The sequence below is a fragment of the Hyla sarda genome, chromosome 7 (genome assembly GCF_029499605.1).
Source record: "Hyla sarda isolate aHylSar1 chromosome 7, aHylSar1.hap1, whole genome shotgun sequence".
Lineage (NCBI taxonomy): Eukaryota > Metazoa > Chordata > Amphibia > Anura > Hylidae > Hyla > Hyla sarda.
The window spans coordinates 85,101,714-85,122,764 of record NC_079195.1 but is presented as its reverse complement, the minus strand read 5'-3'; the positions used below and the strand labels follow the sequence as shown (position 1 = coordinate 85,122,764).

The 21,051-nt window shown below is 42.2% G+C and overlaps 1 protein-coding gene across 2 annotated transcripts in view; it reads left to right on the top strand.

The window, feature by feature from the left end:
• Window positions 1-21,051, top strand: part of CDK1 (cyclin dependent kinase 1) — a 42,138-nt gene that overhangs the window by 14,477 nt on the left and 6,610 nt on the right. Inside the window, exons 1-8 of one of the 2 annotated variants that reach the window (XM_056529889.1) lie at window positions 4,738-4,846; window positions 5,036-5,128; window positions 9,750-9,808; window positions 12,248-12,404; window positions 15,482-15,605; window positions 15,704-15,874; window positions 18,197-18,360; window positions 19,086-19,227. In XM_056529889.1, coding sequence (XP_056385864.1) covers window positions 9,772-9,808; window positions 12,248-12,404; window positions 15,482-15,605; window positions 15,704-15,874; window positions 18,197-18,360; window positions 19,086-19,227 — 795 coding nt within the window. In that variant the 5' untranslated portion in view covers window positions 4,738-4,846; window positions 5,036-5,128; window positions 9,750-9,771. Of the gene's footprint in view, window positions 1-4,737; window positions 4,847-5,035; window positions 5,129-9,749; window positions 9,809-12,247; window positions 12,405-15,481; window positions 15,606-15,703; window positions 15,875-18,196; window positions 18,361-19,085; window positions 19,228-21,051 lie in introns of those variants that run through there. The other variant, XM_056529890.1, reaches the window with a different exon arrangement.

Sequence of the window (21,051 nt, the reverse complement as noted above, 5' to 3'; positions counted from 1 at the left end):
GCCCTCGCTCCTCCCCGCTCTGCCCTCGCTCCTCCCCGCTGTAGCTTCGGCAAACTTCGGAGAGCGAAGGGGAGGGGCGGTCCAATTTTTTCACGCGTTTGAATTTTTCCGCCTCGCCTCTAAAAAAATAAATAAAACATAACTCTTTTTTTATTTGTCCATCCACAGAGCCATATAGCTTTTTGAACCCATCTTGTGAATATTCATAATTCTTCACTCACGTCCTAGTGACATGAGAGGCTGTGCTCTTGTGAGCGATCTGCTCTTCTGGCAGAGGGCATGCACCGCCCCCTTATATTCACTCCCACATCATAATGATGTAAAAGGGAAGAATTACAGTGATCCCTCAACTTACAATGGCTTCAACATAAAATGGTCTTTTCTGAACCATTGTAAGTTGAAACCAGACTCAACATACAATGCTACGGACAGTCCAGATCTGTGAAACATTTCAATGGCTGGAAGAACCGACCAATCAGAATGGGTATTTTACTGGTAAAACCACTGTATTACTGAAGTGCATGCACTGACTGGTGTCTGGTAGCGCCCCCTACAGTACAGGGAGGTATTACATGTCCTGTACCAGGGTTACCTGCTCCTTTGGACACCTGGTGAAGGCGACTCCATGTTACTTTTTTAGGACATTGCGTGTACTGTACAGGACCCCAAAGAAGCTCCTGTCCTCTACATAGACCAGTGTTTCCCAAGCAGGGTGCCCCCAGCTGTTGCAAAACTACAACTCCCATCATGCCCGAAAAGCCTTTGGCTGTCCGGGCATGATGGGAGTTGTAGTTTTGCAACAGCTGGAGACTCCCTGCTTGGGAAACACTGACATAGTGATTACAGCTCCCAGCAGATCTTTCTCACTTTTTATAAAAGAACTTGCTTTATCTATATTAGTTATCTACTTATTTTTCACTTTTTCCTATTTTTGGATGACATTTTGGTGCCTTTAGAACCAATTACCAGGTTTCCATAGAGTTCTGGTCTCAACATACAATGGTTTCAACATACAATGGTCATCCTGGAACCAATTAATATTGTAACTTGAGGGACTACTGTATAAATATTCAGAAGATTGGCGGGCATAGCTGAGCAAAGGGGACTGAGGTAGGGAAGCTTGGCAAGTCGACTCCTGTCTTAATTGCGCAGAGGAGGTAATCTGCATACCAGCAACTGGGGCTATATTTCAGAGACGACTGGACCAATTTAGTTATGTAATTTTTTTTACTCAGGTTTACCCAGATTATAACCCAGTATATTGGTTTAAGTGTGGATAAACAAACTGTCCCCGTTTCCCTTTTAGGGTGCGTTCACACTATGGAATTCTCGTGGAATTCCACGAGAGGAACTCCGTGAGCGGAATTCCACGGTGTGAACTTAACATTCTTTGCGCGGATTCCGCGAGCACTGCATAGCCGTCAATGGTGACGGCTCAGTGGCCCACGGCCCTAGCACCGTAGTACCTACGACGGCGGCCGCCAGGCGGAATCTCCGCTCGCGGAATTCAGCAGCGTGAATTCCGTAGTGTGAACGGGACCTTAAAGAGGTTGTCTGGTGATATTTTTTTTCTATATGGCTGATGGTGTAAAATAATTAAGAAGTGATACTCACCTCTCATTCCAATGCTCCCAGTGTTGTGTTAGATCAGTCAAAAAGCTGGACCCAAGTCACAGTCAGTAATGCGATCTCAACTGCCACTGGTCCTGCACACGTGCACACACACTCCCATTACAGCGGAGGTCCAAAAAAATTATACACCTTGCCGGCACAAGCAAGAGATTGAAAAGAGCCATTCTGCTTATTGCTGCCAGTGAGCGCAATGTGCAGTGGGCATGGAAAGGGTCAGATAAAAACTGACCTGCCCAGTGTCTCCTTATAGGTGTGGTAGCTACATGAGGTGACATTGCTGTAGACACGGCATTGATGCAGGGTATGTGCAGTGTACACAGAGAGGGGCGACACTTTCTACTAGGAGACAACCAGTAGGTAAGTTGTCACTGGCCCCTAAGCAGAATGCCTCTCTGCCATCACTTGCTTGTACCTGCGAGGTCTATCATTGTTCTGGAAATCATCAGAGATAGCAGTGTGTACTGTGCAGTACCAATAACAGCTAAGAGATCGCAACACCGGAAGTGATATGATCTTTTTGATGGGTCCAGTCATCACTACGTCCTAATGTCATCCTGCCTCAGGCAGTTCTTGCAGGGATGAGGAGTCACTAGGAATTAGCAATGGTGATCGGGAATGTTAGAGCGGCAGCTGTAGGGAATCAGGGTAGGAGAGTATCAATTCATTTTTATTTTTAAATCATTCTCCTCAACCCTTTATAGGGGTATTCTGGTTTAAAAAAAAAAAAAATAATAATAATTATATATATATATATATATATATATATATATATATATATATATGAATTAACAATATGCCTAGGTTGCCTGCTTCAAAAAAATAAACCTTTACTTGCCTCCTGACGTATTGAGCCCCAGTCCTGGTGATCTTTCTGGTGCTCAGCCCAATATGTCACATTGCTTCTCAGCCAATCACCGGCTGAAGCGGCACACCAATGTGGCTAAAAGATAAATTTTTTCAATGCAGACAGCATGAGCATATTGTTAAAAAATGCTTTTTGCTTGTGTATCACTTTAAGGCCCTGATTACATAGTGAATTTATGCAGAATGTCCGGCTGTAAAATTTCTGACAGACGATCGGCAAACAGCCAGGATCACTTGAAAATGTGTCGTCTCTAGGCAGCAGAGCATTTCTGAGCAGATTCCGTAGAAAGAATTGGCAGGTCAATTCTTTCTGCAGAGGGCGGCATCAGGATTTCAGTGACCAATGTTTCCACCACAGAAATTCCGCTGTGCGCCCTGTGCAGCAGAATCTCATTAAAAACAATGGGACTCTGCTGCAACAGTATATCCAAGTGAAATTCCGCTGTGTGAACAAGGCTTAGGGAAGGTGACAGTTTGCAGCAATGAGCGATTTCTGGTATAGATCACTTGTATCCCAGTTTCATCCTTCTTACATGTTTACACACTGTTCTCCGATTTCTCTAAGCACCCAGGTAGACAGATTTTTTACTGAGTTTTTTTGCAGCAATTTTTGCGTTGAAGAAAACAAGCACACGTTTGGTACACGTGTGGCCTATATATTATATAAAAAAAAAAAAAAAGACATTTGGATAATAGGTGAATATGGTGTTAGTAGGAAAATTCAAAAGGAGGAATGTCCAGCACATAAGGTGCAGTAAAAGCAGGAACACTATTAGATCATCTCACGGAGTACAGCATACTCAGACTTCAACCCTGACTTGTTTTGGATCCTCCAAAATCCTTAGTAATGGCATGACAACAAATCTTGGAGGACCGCTGCGTATTTGAAAGGGTGGCGGGCTCTTCTCGGCTGTCCGCAGCAGATTTTCCGCGGCGGAATTTACGCTGCAGAAAATCCTCCGCAAGCCCCATTGAAGTCAGTAGGGACTGCGGCGGATTTTCCGCAGCGTAAATTCCACCACAAAAATCTGCTGCGGACAGCCAAGAAGAGCCCGCCCACTTTCAAATACGCAGCGGAAAACCCGCAAAAAAAAAAAATCAGCTCGCGTGAACTTATCCTAAAGCCGGAGGCGCTGGCGACTAGTCCATGCACAGATGCAAGCGGTGGAGGTGGAGCTGTCCCTTTTGTTTGGTAATATGGCACTAGTAGAGCCTATACAGTGGTCTCCAAACTGTGGCCCTCCAGATGTTGCAAAATTACAACTCCCAGGCGTGCTCTGAGTTGCAGTTTTGCAATATCTGGAGGGCCACAGTTTGGAGACCACTGGCCTATATTGTATATGGGCCATACCTCCCAAGTGTTCTTCTTTTGGAGGGACAGTCCCTACTTTTGACCTAACTCTAGTGCAAATCAGATCTTAAAAACATTTAGATACTTATATTAATTGTGTAATAATATTTAACTTCAAAAGTATCTGTGCATAGAGAACTGGAGGTAAAATTAGAACTTTCATACAATGAACCAGAAGGGGGAGATTTATCAAAACCTGTCCAGACAAAAAGTTGTGCAGTTGCCCAAAGCAACCAATCAGATCACTTCTTTCATTTTGCAGAGGCCTTGTTAAAAAATGAAAGAAGCAATCTGATTGGTTGCTATGGGCAACTTTTCCTCTGGGCATGTTTTGATGAATCTCTGCCTTAAAGGGATAGTACTCCGGCCTTAAAACATCTTATCCCCTATCCAAAGGATAGGGGATAAGAGGTCTGGTTGCGGGGCTCTCCAGTGGCGGGAACCCGGCGACCAAACCTCTTATTCCATCCCCAAGATGTATTAGGGCCGGAGTACCCCTTTAAGTGTCTCTCTTTGGCTGTGTAACAAGTTGGGCAGTATTTATATGACATTGTTACAATGTTTATCCATTGTTGCTATAACAAATACCAACAGAAGCAGTTACGTTACGTTACTTTTTTTTTTTCTCCAGTCTCATTTATCATTTGTGTCACAATACCGCAATACCGCTCCATATAAACACATCTCCTGCAGACATACAAAAAAAAACCGAGACTGGGAATTTCACGTCCAAAATAAAACCCAAAAACGTGCCCTACCGCCTGACTGTAAATTTGACACGTAACTCACACACGCTGTACCTCGTCCCCTCCCGCAGCTTGTTTTCTCCCCGCCCTTCCTTGTACGTTTCGCGCCGTCATCCATGCCCGCTCCTGATTGGCTGCTTTGAAAGTCCACTGACACGCTGATTGGCTGAGCCGCTTGAGTTTTGAGCGGCCGGTTTGAAATCCCTTCAGTCTGCGGCTGCCCGTGTATGAGAAGGGAGAAGCGCTTCGGGAGGTAATGTGGCCGCCGTGGGGGTGTTCTGTAGGCACGGGGACAAGTGGCGGGGATGGAGGGGGGAGTAGTGGTAATCAACGGCTGCCCGCGGAGGCTGGGGGTTGTAATACAGTTCTTACAAATGTTTAGGGGGCGTTCTAGAACGTTAAGGTAACGCTCGAGTTATAATGTTCTATTGTCTATTGACAGATTCACCGACTCCTAAAGCAGTGCGGCTTCCTATAGGATCGGTACGCCCGCAGCTGCCTTCCACGTGTGCTGGCACTTGTAGTTCTTCAGCAGGTAAGACTGGACGCTTGGTTGAAACAATGTATGCTAGGTTTAAAGGGACAGTACACCTACATTTCTATTTATTAGTGTTTTTCAAGCAGTGTGCCTCCAGCTGTTGCAAAACTACAACTCCCAGCATGCCCGGACAGCCTTTGGCTGTCCGGGCATGCTGGGAGTTGTAGTTTTGCAACAGCTGGGGGCACACTGTTTGAAAAACGCTGATCTATAGTTGGGACGCTAGACTGCAATGTTGGGAAATGCTTCCTATAGTGTTCATTGAGATCATAAATATGTCTGCCCTCCTGGGCACTGCCCCCTTATTCCCTCTTTTGTAATACACTAGGATCATTGTAATCTGTACCCTGGCCTATGTTGGTGACCCTACCTCTAAGTAGATGGGCAGGGTTATTCCCTATAGTAGGTAGGGCAGTATAAAGCAATCTTGATTCTAGCCTGTTCATATTTGTCTTCCAGTTGAATATAGAAGGGGTCCACATTCATTAAAGGGGTACTCCTGTGGAAAACTTTTTATATTTTTTTAAATCAACTGGTGCCAGAAAGGTAAAGATTTGTAAATCACTTCTATTAAAAAAATCTTAATCCTTCCAGTACTTATTAGCTGCTGAATACGACAGAAGATATGGTTTTCTTCTTAGAACACAGAGCTCTCTGCTGACATCATGACCACAGTGCTCTCTGGTGACATCTCTGTCCATTTTAAGAACTGTCCAGAGTAGGAGAAAATCCCCATAGCAAGCATGCTGCTATGGACGGATGTCAGCAGAGAGCTTGGTTTACCAAAAAAAAAAAATTCCTCTGTAGTATATAGACCTTAAAGTACTTGAAAGAGATTTTTCTTTTTTTTTTTTTTTTATAGAAGTCATTTACAAATCTCTTTACCACTTAAGGACAGTTTTTTAGTTTTTGCATTTTCGTTTTTTCCTCATCACCTAAAAAATAACACTTTCAATTCTGCACCTAAAAATCGATATGATGGCTTATTTTTTGCGCCACCAATTCTACTTTGTAATGACATCAGTCATTTTACCCCAAAATCTACGGCAAAACGGAAAAAAAATAATTGTGCGACAAAATGGAAGAAAACACGCCATTTTGTAAATTTTGGGGCTTCCGTTTCTACACAGCATTTTTCAGTAAAAAGAACACCTTATCTTTATTCTGTAGGTCCATATGATTAAAATGATACCCTACTTATATAGGTTTGATTTTTTTCGTACTTCTGGAAAAAATCATAACTACATGCAGGAAAATTTATACATTTAAAATTTTCCTTTTCTGACCCCTATAACTTTATTTCTTCATGTATGGGGCTAATTTTTTCCACTGATCTGAAGTTTTTATCTGTACCATTTTTGTTTTGATCGGACTTTTTGTTTGCTATTTATTCATTTATTTTTTTTTTAATGGTATAATAAAAGGTGACCAAAAATACGCTATTTTGGACTTTGGAATTTTTTGCGCGTGCGCCGTTGACCGTACGGTTTAATATATTTTAGTAGTTTGTATCGTTATGCACGTGGCGATACCACATGTTTTTTTTTTGTTTTTAATTGGGAAAAGGGGGGGGTCATTGCATTCAATGGCAGGGATCAGTGTTATCGGCGGTTGATTGCTCAAGCCTGGATTTCAGGCTTGGAGCAATCAATCGCAGATCGGACGTGCAGGAGGCAGGTAAGGCACACTTCTACTGCGTCCTAGCTGATTCGGGACATCACGATTTTACCGCAGTGGTCCCGATCAGCCCGATTGAGCTGCCGGGAAGCTTTTACTTTAATGCCGGACATCAGCCCGATCGGCGATGTCCGGCATTAGCCATGGGTCCCAGTTGCTTATAGCCACCGGACATGATGCATGCTCACCTGCTGAGCGGGCGTCGTACTTCAGGAGACGCTTATGGACATTCATAAACGTCCATATGTGTTAAGGGGTTAACTTTGACACCAGTTGATAAAAAAAAAAGGTTTTCACTGGAGTATCCCTTTAAGGCTGGGTTCACACCACGAGGCGATGGGGTAGTGGTATGAGGGCAGAGAATTGGGGGGGGGGGGGGGGGGGGCGGTGGTGTTGTGGGCAGAGGATGGGGGGGGGGGGGCGATGGGGCAACTGTGGTGGTTAGATTCAGGACAGGCAGGGGGAGAGAAGCAGGCAGCGGCGGCAGTCTCTGGCACTTTAAAAGCCGCTGTAGTTCATTGATTTAAAGCGCCCGCTTTAAATCATTGATCTGCAAGGGCTTCTGCCCCGCCGGGGGGGTTGAAATAGCCGATAACTTATACCGGAATATAGGTATAAGTTATCGATATCTGTCGATCCCTTCTTAAAAGCCGTATGGTGAAAACGGATGTGCGGTTCCCATTGACTCACATGTTAAATAAATAAAAAAATGAACCATATGTTTCCATATGGTTCTTTACCTGGACCAAAAAAACGTGGTAGGCTACGGTTTGGGGTACAGGGGGTGGAAAATGGACGAAACCATACAAGATGCAAAACAGACTTAACCGGATGCATCATTTGGCATACGGTTTTTCAATGGAGAGTCAAGGCATACGGTTTTCGATACGGTTCCATGTTTTCACGTTGAAAACGTATACGGGAACTGTATTGCAAAAAATGTGGTGTGAACTCAACCGGGACCCGTACGTTCACACGAACGAATGGAGTTTTTTATGCTGCAGATCTGCAGCTGAAGGACCGCTGCATGGTGGCTTTACATGTGCCTGCTCGGAGCGGCACTGCGCTGATACGAGCAGACCACACTGCAAAGTGCGAGTTGCCGCGATGTGCAAGTATAATGCGCATGCAGTGTGCTCGGAGCAGCGTATTGCAGCTCCAAGAAGGCGCATGTAAAGCCACCATGCAGAGGTCTTTCAGCGGTGGGTCTGCAGTGTAAAATACGCTGTGGGTCCGCTCTTGTGAATGTACCGTAAAAGAGCATGCGGCCGCAATCTTTGCTTGGTGGTTGGACTCCAAATTGACTCCTGGTGCAGTCATCCATATGACAAGTATCTAGCAGCACCCCTGTTGCTCATGTGGCTGTGTCTGGTACTGCTGTAAAATCTTCACTTGACTGGGGCTGAGCTGCATTATCAGATTAGCAGTACTGATGTGATCATCCATGTGTTGAGTATTGCAGAGAAAAAGGATGGATTTCTGAGATCAAATATCATTAGCCCTTCTGATTCAAAACAGACTTTAGCCCTTTCAGGACTCAGGGTTTTTCTGTTTTTTGCACTCGTGTTTTTCTTTTTCCCCCCCACCTTTTAAAAATCCTAACTTTCAGTTTTCCACTTACAGACCTATATGTGGGCTTGTCTTATGCGCTACCAATTTTACTTTGTAATGACATCAGTCAATTTACCAAAAAATCTACAGCGAAACCTAAAACTTGTGGGACAAAATTGAAGAAAACACCATTTTGTAACTTCTGGGGCTTCTGTTTCTACGTAGTACATTTTTTGGTAAAAATTACACATTTATTCTGTAGGTCCATACAATTTAAATGATACCCAACTTATATAGGCTTTATTTTGTTTACTACTGTTAAAAAATTATACTATATTTTGTGCAAAAAGATTTAAAATGTTATGCACATATGGGGTGGGTGTGACTCCTAACACCCATGCTAGTCAGCAAGTTTAAGAGGCCATGTGTACCCTACCTTCAACCTCTACCGCACTACAGAAATCACTTTTTTTTTATTGCTTTTCTCCCCCCCCCCCCCCCCCCCCATTTTGAACATAATGACTCCCGTGGGTTTCAATAGGATTTTGTGCTCTGTGCATACGGTGGAATTTATTTTTGCTGCGGTAATTCAAATTCCAGTCTATGCCCAAGAATTTTAGTGGAATTCTGCATGAACTGCATTGATGTCAGTGGGGGAGGTGCAGGTCCAAGTTGTCATAGCATCTATTGATATCGGGGGTGGCTGCTCTATGGATTATCCACCTGGAATTTCTCCGGGCAAAAATTCAATCATGTGCATGGGTTCCTACCCCCTGCATATTGTACTTTTATTAGCAATTGTGCAGAGTTTTGCAGGTTCTTGGCCTATTCGCTTATGTTAATGCCCAGGCCTAACTATAAGCAATCTCCTTTAGATCAGTTCAGATATATCCACAAAAAAGGTTATAAATATATATCTATCTAAGCCCTACTCAGTGTAGTGTACCAAAACACTAGTCACAAATATTATTCAAAAATATATTAAACACACAAGTATTATGGCACTTTAGAATTCCACTCATTACGCCCAAAACGAGAAAAAAACCCATGGTGAAGCAAGGTAATTTGGGCAGTAAACATCAGTCCATTGGCATCAATTATCATAGGAGGTATGGTGCAGGTAAAACAGTTACAAGGATATCAGATCAATTATAAATAAGAGTCCCAGTATGTGTCAAACAAGCCTTGCCTAGGTCTGTGTAAACCCCAATGACAGGTTTGCTTCAACTGAGCTTCCTCAGAGGGAGTCTACAAATGGTTATCTAGCATCTAATTACACCTGGTACAACTTTAGAGTAATTGCCCCCACCCTCAAAATTTTACAAGGTTTTCTATTCTGCATTTACTTGTCCATGTCTCATAGCCATTGTTTGTTTTTTCTCCTCTTCAGGGACATATAAATATCCACAGATATGGATGAATATGCAAAGATTGAAAAAATTGGAGAGGGTATGTATAAGACGTACTGGGGGATTTTTTTAATTTAATTTTTTATGCCTAGCATGTCTCTCCTCACCTCCTACACTCCTTCAGTTCCTGTTGCGATCCTCTTCTTGGTGTGATCACAGGGCTTAGCTGGCTGTAGCATAGTTCTGCCTCCACCAGTGTTTCTCAAGCGTGGTCCTCGGTCCCCCCAACAGGTCATGTTTTCTGGATTTCCTTAGTCTTCCACATGTGATATAATTATGGTCATTGCATCAGGCATCACCAGTTATATCACTTGTGGAAGACTAAGGAAATCCAGAACACATGACCTTTTGGGGGGACTTGAGGACAGCGATTGAAAAACACTGACCTAAGCGGTAATGTATTAAATCCCTGCACCGAAAAGACGAGCAATCAATACCTCACACTGCCGCTCAGCCAATCCCTGGATAAAGGGGGGGGGGGGGGGGGGGGGGGCACTGATGACTGGAGCAGTGTTACTGGAGACAGTGGGGGAGCTTGGGAGGTAAGATTTATTTTATAGGGGCCATCCTGGGCATATTAAAACCCATTCTGGTGCCGGACAAAATCTCCTAACAACTTTGGGTCCTGAGACTTGCCCAAGACTAAAGCAATAAGGATAAGGGTTTGCCAGAAGTCTAGTGCAAGATGTGAGTTTCGGACACTATGAAGTGTTAAGACGTTTGAGTATTCAGTTTAAATGCTGGGACCCAGTTAGAGGTACTCCACTGGCCAGTGTTCCGGCTGTATCTGGAACATTTAGTTCTGAATGCGGTGCACGTGCTGTGAGGTTCTGCCACACCCCCTCAATGATGGTCTATGGGAGGGGGCGTGGCTGATCCCAACAGCATGCACAAAGCGTTTGGAACTAAATGTTTTGAACGTAGCCGGAATACTTGCCAGTGGAGTACCCCTTTTAACTAGTCCTCTGTGCTGCTCACCACCCTGACAGCATGGATCTTTACACTTCTTGATGGAAACAAATCACTTAAGCTGTACCCTATGTTTAGGGTACATGCACACATCTGCTGCAAATTTCTTGCTCAATACAAATAGGTGAAGACAGTACAGAATCTGCAGCTGCTGCATTATGTGGCTAAGCATAAGAAACTTGATTGAAACAATAGGTAATTTATTGATGACTTATTCCCATTTGAACCTGTAGAAGTAGACAACTCAATATATTAGTGATTTAAAACTGTTATTGCCATCGTAGTCACTGTCATTTAAAATTAAGTAAACTTTTGACATGTTGTTCAGACATCTCGGGTTATAACTGAGTACATGGCAGGGCTCTTCACTCCTCAGATGGCCGCTCGTCTGGTCTTTTAACCCATACACTTAAGCAGTGAAAGGGTCAGGTATGAGTGACAGCTGGGAAGTGAGCTGTGTGCTGCCACTTATTTCACCCGGCTCTAACTTGTGACCATGATGCATCTCGAGAGTGAGGCCCCACACTAAACTTTCAATGTTTGGACAACATGTCTAAAAATTTAATCACATTTAAGCTTTTCAATCATGTACATTTCTGGGCCCTCATCTATTGGGAGGTGTGGGTCTGGTAAATGCCCACTTATTGATTTCCTGACTGCCCCAATAAGGATCCTTTAATGGGGAAGATAAACTGACTGTTCCAACAAGTTGCTCGACTTGTTCGCTCCTTAGTGCCCTCCATACATTGTCAGCAGTACATTCCCTGTTCACTTTGGGAGATGTGATACAGGTAATGATTGTTATGTCCACATAAGTAAATATCCGCCTACAAAGGGTTGTTTGCCTACTTGTCAGCTGCTTGCTGGAATGTTCACACTGGGTAGTGTTCAGAAACAAATATGGTTACTCGCCTTCATTCACTTGGTTTATAAGGGATTGTGAGTTTTGTTTAAACACACTTTAAGGGTCTAATCACATTTTTAGTATCTTGAACATATTTGATGCACAGGATTTGAAGCTGTAGATTTCAGTGTAAACTAAATGACTGAACACAGCTTTAAATCAGCACATCAAATATGTGCAGGATATTGTTGCGTATAAAGACCCTTTGGACTTTTTTTCACTACCTAGTTTCCCATAAAACGGTATATTAAAAAAAAAAAAAAACTGTAAACTAAGGTCAGACCTTTCATTATGTGATGCACAAGAATTTTCGCATTGGCTACATGACATGGCTAAACATTCTAGAGTTCCTGACTACAGATTCTATGAAGCATATTTTAATATTAACTTGACATCAGACATGATGGCAGCGGTCAGGACTGGCAGCCTTGTATATACACTGATACAGGAAAAGCTGTTAATCACTAGGTGTGGGCTGAGTAAGTGAGACTGTAGGTGGATAGGTTGTTAGAATAGGAATCTAAATTGCAGAATTGCGTTTAAAGGCATTTAACAATACTTGTCGGTGCATAAGCGAAAACTCATATGCTCATCCAATGTTTTCAGGCACTTATGGGGTTGTGTATAAGGGGCGACACAAGGCAACCGGTCAGGTTGTTGCCATGAAAAAAATTAGACTGGAAAATGAAGAGGAAGGTGTCCCTAGTACAGCGATCAGAGAAATATCCCTCCTCAAAGAACTTCAGCATCCGAACATTGTGTGGTAAGTGTCTCATCATTCCCATTTAATGCAGCCTACCAAGCAACTGTTTGGGTAAAGGCAGTTTAAAAAAACATTCTAGTCATTTTAAAAATGAATTTATTTTTTATACAGTGCGGTAGAAGCTAAAGTTGTAGCATGCATTGCTTGTTTGCCATCTTAAATCCTATTCTACGTTTATAGATGTCTAGCGGTTAGAAATGGATTACCTATTGATAGGACAAGAGATAAATGTTTGATCGCGTGCGGGATCCCGGCTCTGCTCTGTTAGAGTGAGTCTTGTACCAAGCATGTCAGCAGGTGGACATGTCCACTCCATTTATCTCTATGGGAGAGGTGGAGACACACGAACAGTCGTCTCTGCCTCTCGCATAATGATGAATGGAAGGGGGCCGTGTTTTCACCATGTTTTGACATGCGGAGTGCAAGACATCACTTTATTCAGCAGAGCCGCTGTCCCGTATGCTATTGCAGTCCTTATGGTAAATAAAAAACATATTTCTAATGTACTTTGTTAAAAAAAATATATACACATATACATTTTTTGCTTAATCTGTGTTTAACACTTTAAGGAGTAAGCCCTTTTTTAACCTTTAGGACTCGGCCCTTTTTTGCAATTCTGACCACTGTCACTTTATGCATTAACTCTGGGATGCTTTTACCGTTTATTCTGATTCCAAGAAGTTGACATATTCTACTTTAACATAATGGTAAATTTTTGTCGTGAAATATCCCAAAATGTCCTGAAAATTTAGCATTTTTCTAACTTTGACGCTCTCTGCTTGTAAGGAAAATGGATATTCCAAATACATTTTATATTGATTCACAAATACAAGATGTCTACTTTTATGTTAGCATCATAAAGTTGACATGTCTTTACTTTTCGAAGACATTAGAGGGCTTCAAAGTATAGCAGCAACTTTTAAAAATGTTCACAAATTTCTAAATCTGAATTTTTCAGGGGCAAGTTAAGTTTAAAGTGGATAAGAGGGGCCTTTCTGTGAGAAATACCCCATAAATGACCCCATTATAGAAAATACACCCCTCAAAGTATTCAAAATTGCACTCAAAGTTTAACCGTTTAGGTGTTTCACCAGAATAGCAGCAAAGTGGAGGAGAAATTTATTTTTTCATTTTTAAAATTGGTAGGAGAAAAAGCCCCCCAAAGTTTGTAGCCCAATTTCTCTTGAGTATGGAAACACCTCATATGTTGACTTGAAGTGCTCTGTGGGATCACAACATGGCTCAAGAGGGAAAGAGCAACTGTGGGATTTTTTAAAACAAACTTTGCTGTCATGGTTTTTGGGGGCCATGTTGCATTTAGGAAGCCCCCATGGTGCCAGAACAGCAAAAAAAAGGCATACTATTTTGGAAACTACACCCCTTAAGGCTCAATATACCCCTTGTAGTGTTCCTTAACACCTCACAGGTGATTGAAGACTTTGCGTTGAATTTGGACGTGAAAATGGAAAATTCGATTTTTAGCACAATTGATGGCGTTACTCCAAATTTTTCTTTTTGACAAGGGGTAATGGGAGAAAATGGAACCCAAAATTTGAAGCCCTGTGTCTCCCGATAAAGAAAACACCCTATATGTGGATGTTAAGTGCTCTACTGGTGCACTACAGATTGCAGAGCAGAAGGAGCGCCATTGGACTTTTGGAGAGAGAATTTTGCTGAAATTTAATACTGGGGGGAGTCCATGTGCATTTTCAAACCTCCCATGATGACAGAACAGCAGAACACCAAACCAAACCCCCCCCACACGACATAATTTTGGAAACTACACCCCTCAAGGGTTACAGTGAGTACTTTCACTCACAGGTTTTTAACAGTGGGACGTAAAAGTGAAAATTATTATTCTTAATACTAAATTGCTGGTGTTAACCAAACATTTTTTAGTTTCACTAGTAAGCGAAAGAAGCTCCAAAGTTTATAGCCCAATTTCTCAGAATATGGATATACCCCATATATGGCGGTAAAGTAATCCCCAAAAAAGTTTAGCAGTACTACGGGACTGATCAGTGGCAGGTGGGCTTTAGCTAACGGTGGCAGACCACTTTTTTTTTTTTTTTTTTTTATAGCTGGGGGCTGGCCACACTTTTTGTTAAAAAACAAACAAAAAAAAGTGCCCCCCCCCCCCAAAAAAAACCTGGTGGCAGACATGGGTCCATAGCACCTTTAGCTGCTTCATCTTGTTGAGTAAGCGATGTTGTCTCGATTAGTGCAGCATTGGTGCAATATAACAACTGCACAAGTTTAATGTTGCAGACAATCAGTTTAGTTTTTTAGATTGTCAAGTGACAGGGAAAGGGGTTCTGAATGCATTAATTGTGCTGAAGATGCACAACATTAGTTGGACAGACCATTGCACAAACACTCCTCCCTAGATGAGGTCACATTTTATTGAAACCACAAACATAAGGTCAAAGATCAGTGATTAAATTACCTTGCTAAATGCATTACATTAAGAAATATATAAAAATATTCTATGCATGTGAAAAATGCATCAAGTCAAACATACAAACAATGCATGCATCATCCTATAACTTGCCAAAGGTAAACATGAACACCATCACACCTGTCACTTGTTAGGCGTATGGCTTTGTTGTACAGGAGAAGAGGCATGTTATGTCATCTGGATTCAAGGCAAATCTCCTCATACTGTACAATGTTGGCTTAAATGGTGCTTATCTCTTAAAAGCTTTGTCATTTCTACAAACTTGACATCATTCAAACATGTCAAAAGTTTAAAACTCAATCCAGAGATCTGCTGCATTGGAAAGTTTTTAAGCTGGCTAAAGTGTGCAGCAGCAAATCTGTCTGATGCCCACCATGGACTGAAACAAAGCACATCTGTCAGATGAGAGAGATGCACAGGTCTATAACCTGGCTGGGAAGCGGAGAACAATGCCACCAGCTTTCCTGGCTATTCTCACAAGCAGTGAGACCCGGTATGATCAACACCTTTTTACATGTCTGATCTACATAACTAGTTCCTAATGCCTTACATTTAGTGAACAATCTATGTAAGAAATTATTGGCAAATAATACTCATAGTTTTCTCTTTCCCCCTTCAGCCTTCTGGATGTTTTGATGCAAGATTCAAGGCTATATCTTATTTTTGAGTTTCTTTCCATGGATTTGAAGAAGTATTTGGATTCCATCCCTAGCGGTCAATATTTAGACGCAATGCTTGTAAAGGTAAAATCCTACTGACATAAGGCAATGTATCTAAAATCTACCATGTAAACCTTATACTTGGGGCTTTCTTCACTTATTTTTCTTGTTTTGTTTGACAGAGCTACACTTACCAGATTCTACAAGGAATTGTATTTTGTCATGCTAGAAGAGTTTTACACAGAGATCTAAAGCCCCAGAATTTGTTGATAGACAGTAAAGGAGTAATAAAGTTGGCTGACTTTGGCTTGGCTCGAGCATTTGGAATCCCTGTTCGTGTTTATACACATGAGGTAGGATGAGATGTACCTTTTGGCTGACCTGTGAATCCTTTAGCATGTCGTAGTTTATTAGATTTAAACATTTTCTGAAGTTGGTGTAAAAATAAGCGGTACTCCTCTACCTCAGTCCCGTACATCTTTCATTCTGACAGCTTCTTCCTGTCCCTGCAGTGTCCCTCTTGCAAAAACTGTCAGCTTGCAAAGTCAGACTGAAACCAGATACTGCTACATCCAGTGAATGGCTAGGCAGCGCAATTACTGAGGGGATGAGTACAGGAACGGGAAGAATCGAAAAGACAGCTGTGGGGAATAGTCAGTCAGAGAGTATCACTTATTAAAATTCCCCGTTGCTCTATCTGCATCCCGTTCCTCTGGTGCTGCTCTGCTTCAGGCTTCTTTGACTCTGAACGTCACCCTGCGTTCAGCATATTGCTGGCAGCAGCCATTTCCTCCCTTGGCGCTGATAGGCGGCGAGCACTTATGTAAGGAGCTTGGGCGGCAGGGAGAAGGCTCCTTACATGACAGTGCGCTTAGCCTATGACCAGCTGAGGCAAGACACTGCTGCGGCCGGCGATATGCTGACCGCAGTGTGATGTTACGAGAAGCATCAGAGGAAAAGGATGGAAAAATCGGTGTAACGGGGGAAATAATGTTAAAGGTTGTTTGTTTTTGCAGCCCAGGCACAGGGGGAAGTTAAAAAGGTTGCACTGTAGTTCTCCTTTATACTCACAGAAATAGTAAAATAAAACCTATATAAATTGTGTATCCTTTTTTTTTTTTTATTATACAAGCTATCTGGTTCCTATGGTCAAATCTTTCCTGTGCACGGATTTTACAAAATCTCCCCAAAATGTCTGTCTACTGTATAATGCATTAGAAACCAAACCTGTCAAATTTGCAAAATTGCATATTTTCCCTCCATATGTTTTTTGTGGAAAAATGAGCGGTGTCATTACAAAATACAATTGGTCCCACCTAAAACAAGGCCTAATATGGCCTGGAAGGGGAAGAAAATGCTGAGTCAAGGGGCAAGGTTTATGCTGCCCTGAGAGCAATATAAACTGACAGATGCTGATTACAATGTATCACTTGCATCTTGTAATGCACCTGTTTATATCAAGGTCACGAAGTGCAGGGAAATAGTCCTTCCCGTTATGTGCTTGGTAGTACTTAGTATTCATAATGACTATCTGATAACTTACCTGATGCTGATTAGCAGCTGTCTGCCTAATGTGTATAAGCAGTGTGAGGGAGTGGCATGGTGCTCGTTCTGGATATCTGGCAAATGGTCGCATTATAAAGTGTATGTAATACATCATGTAATCAGCTTTTCTACCACTAGTTCATGCCGCCCTCCGGCCAGAATAAACAGATTCCAGCTGCTTTACAGCCAGACAAGAGGGGAAACTTAGAAGAACTCCATACGCATAAGACCAGTGCTGCTCAATCTTTTTCTAGTTGGGACCCACCAGACTAAGGTGGTAACTGGGAATCACCATCTATCATGGAAGTCTAAAATGAACACGAAAAATCTTTCTTTTTATGTAAACTTCTTCCCCACCACATATTTACAGGCAAAGATTGAAATGTGAATGAGGTTTTGCAATACTTGACGCTGGGTCCAGTTAGTATTTGGGTTTTATCAATGAGTACTTTCCCCTGTAGGCATTCTTGGGTCCTTAGGACCCGATCATCGTACATTGTGTTTTGTGTATGTATCTTTTGATATTCTGCAACTTTTCTCTTTTTACATGACATTGCAGATCACCAAAGATGTTGTTAGTAACATAAATGCATAAATTGCTACTGGCGAAGAATTATAGAAGTGTTGGGGTATGTTCACACTAAGGAAATTTGGCAAGGGATGTGCACTTATGTCTGAGACTCTGCCTCTTACATACGCCATCCTATTGACCAACGTGACTTCTCTTGATTCTACCTGCAGTTCAATCTCCTGCTAGAATCCAAATCCTTGTTGAATGTTCTGCTGCAGAACTTTAGCTGTGTGAACTTTGCAGAATAATTCCCATTAAATTAATGGTGGTGTGCTGCAAGAGGGAATTCCTCTTAGACATAATGGGGGAGATTTATCAAAACCTGTGCAGCGGAAGAGTGGTGCAGTTGCCCATAGCAACCAATCAGATTGCTTCTTTCATTTTCCACAGGCCTCTTTAGAGACCTGTGGAAAATGCAAGAAGCGATCTGATTGGTTGCTATGGGCAACTGCACCACTCTTCCGCTGCACAGGTTTTGATAAATCTCCCCCAAAGTGTGCATTCTCCATAGACCTCATGAGGACTGTCTAAAATACTGGGTTTTCTGTCTGAACTACAGGTTGTGACCTTATGGTACAGGGCGCCAGAAGTTCTGTTAGGCTCTGTAAGATATTCCACACCAGTTGATGTATGGAGTATAGGTACTATATTTGCAGAAATTGCAACAAAGAAGCCTCTCTTCCATGGAGACTCTGAAATAGACCAGCTTTTCAGAATATTCAGGTATGTAAAGGTGGTTTTAAAATGCAACTTGCTTACCCTGGTTCATGATTTTATTCTATCCATGCTATTATGGGTTATTCAGCTTATTTTAGCAATGACTTTGCTAATAATGGGTATTCGGTACCAGGCCAATTATGAATGGTGTGCACGGCCCAACTGATGGCGCCATCAAAAACAAATTTTCAGTTTCTGTCATTCTTTAATTTCTATGTGCTCTTTTAAAGCAAGCACTTGTGGACCCCTGGTAAATAGGAAGCGTATAAAGCTCAGACTTTAGTTCTATATAGTGGGGGGCATGAAAGGATTAACTAGTTTTTCATTTGAAGCCAACTTAACCTGTTACATGGTGTTGTACTTGCTACTAAAATGTTTAGCGGTCACTTAGCTAATGTTTTTGGTTTAAACTTTTTTTTTGCCTTTTCCTGTTGTCACAGCAGAACAGTGACATGTCACCAGTGCTGTGTGAACACTACAGTGAATGAAAGGTTAATGCGGGGATATGTGTAGACTTTGCTGCAATGACATAAAGCGAAGGTGTAATATTGTGATGGTCAGGAACTTCCACATTTTTAACTCCTTATTGACAAGCAACATTCTGTGCACTGATACTAATGGGGGGGGGGGGGGTGCGGGGGCATGTATCTCATTAATATAATTGGGGAACTATCAAATCTAGCCCTAAGCCTAAATGGCTCTCATTTTTCATTATTTTATGCATTTTTCAGAGCTCTCGGAACACCCAATAATGAAGTCTGGCCAGAAGTTGAGTCTTTACAAGACTACAAAAATACATTTCCTAAATGGAAAGGTGGCAACCTTTCTTCTAATGTGAAGAACCTTGATAAAGACGGAATTGACTTGCTTTCTGTAAGTATTAAGCATAGGAATCTACCCTTACGTTCGTACAATGTTTCTAAACACCACAATCCATACTGTTTAGAACTAATGGTTATCTGTAGGTTACTTTACCATGAAAGTTCCATCAATTTACTTAACCCCTTAACGACGCTGGACGTAAATGTACGTCCTGGTGAGCTGGTCCTTAACGCACCAGGACATACACTTACATCCTATGCATAACCGCGAGCATTGGAGCGATGCTCGGGTCATGCGCGGCAGGTCCCGGCTGCTGATAGCAGCCAGGGACCCGCTGGTAATGGCGGACATGCGCAATTGCGCGGATGACCACCATTAACCCCTCAGATGGCGTGGTCAATACAGATCACGGCATCTCCAGCATTGCGATCACTAAAATGGATGATCGTATCGCCCCCAGCGCTGCCGCGGTGATCCGATCATCCAGCACAGCAGACTGAGGTCACCTCACCTTGCTTCGCTGTCTTTCCGGTGTCTTCTGCTCTGATCTGCCTTCTCGCAGACCAGAGCAGAAGATGACCGATAACCCTGATCAGTGCTATGTCCTATACATAGCACTGAACAGTATTGGCAATCAAATGACTGCTATAAATAGTCCCCCTATGGGGAATATTAAAGTGTAAACATAAAGCGGGAAAAAAAAGTGAACCCTCCGCCCCATAAAAACGTAAATTGTCCCATTTTCCCTTTCACCCCAAAAAGTGTGGAAAATTTTTTTATATACATATTTGGTATCACCGCGTGCGTAAATATCAAAACTATTAAAATGAAATGTTAATGATGCCATACGGTGAACGTAAAAAAGTCCAAAATAGTTTTTTTTTTTTTTTAACTAACATTTTGTTCCCCGAAAAATTTATAAAAAAGTGTATTAACCCCTTAACGGCCACGGACGTAAATGTACGGCCTGGGTTGGCAGTACTTCGTGCACCAGGACGTACAATTACGTCCTGTGTATGACCACGAGCATCGGAGCGTTGCTCGTGTCATACACTGCAGGTTCCAGGTGCTATCAGCAGTCAGGGACCCGCCTGTATTGGCCGACATCCACAATCGCGCGGATGTCCGCCATTAACCCCTCAGATGCCGTGATCAGTACAGATCACGGCATCTGCGGCAATGAGCACGTTAAAACAGATGATCGGATCGCCGGTGCGGCGATCAGACGGAGGTCCCCTCACCTGCCACCGTCCGTCTCCTGGTTTGGTCTGAGATCGAGCGGATCAGAGCAGGAGATAGGACATAGCACTGATCAGTATTATCGGCTATGTATAGCACTGAAGTGTTAGCAATCAAATGATTGCTATAGATAGTCCCCTATGGGGACATAAAAAGGGTGTTGATCCCATACGGGGAACGGCGTAAACGTTAAAGATGTGGGAAAAAAAGCATTTTTGGACATTTTATTCCAAAATTTTTTATAAATTATCTAAGTTTTATATATGCAAATGTGGTATCAATAAAAAGTACAGATCACGGTGCAAAAAATTTGCAATCATACCACCCTATATACGGAAGAATGAAGGTTATAGGTGGACAGAATAAAGAACACATGTCATTTTTACCATGAAGTGTACAGTGTGAAAACGAAACCCTACAAAATTTTCAAAATTGTGGTTTTCATAAAAATTTCCTCCCTAAAAAATATTTTTGGGTTCGCCATACATTTTATGGTAAAATGAGGTTTCATTACAAAGTACAATTGGTGACGCAAAAAACAAGGCCTTATATGGGTCTGTAGAAATGAGTTATGGATTTTAGAAGGCAAGGAGGAAAAACAAAAACGCTAAATTAAAATTGTCCTGGTCCTTAAGG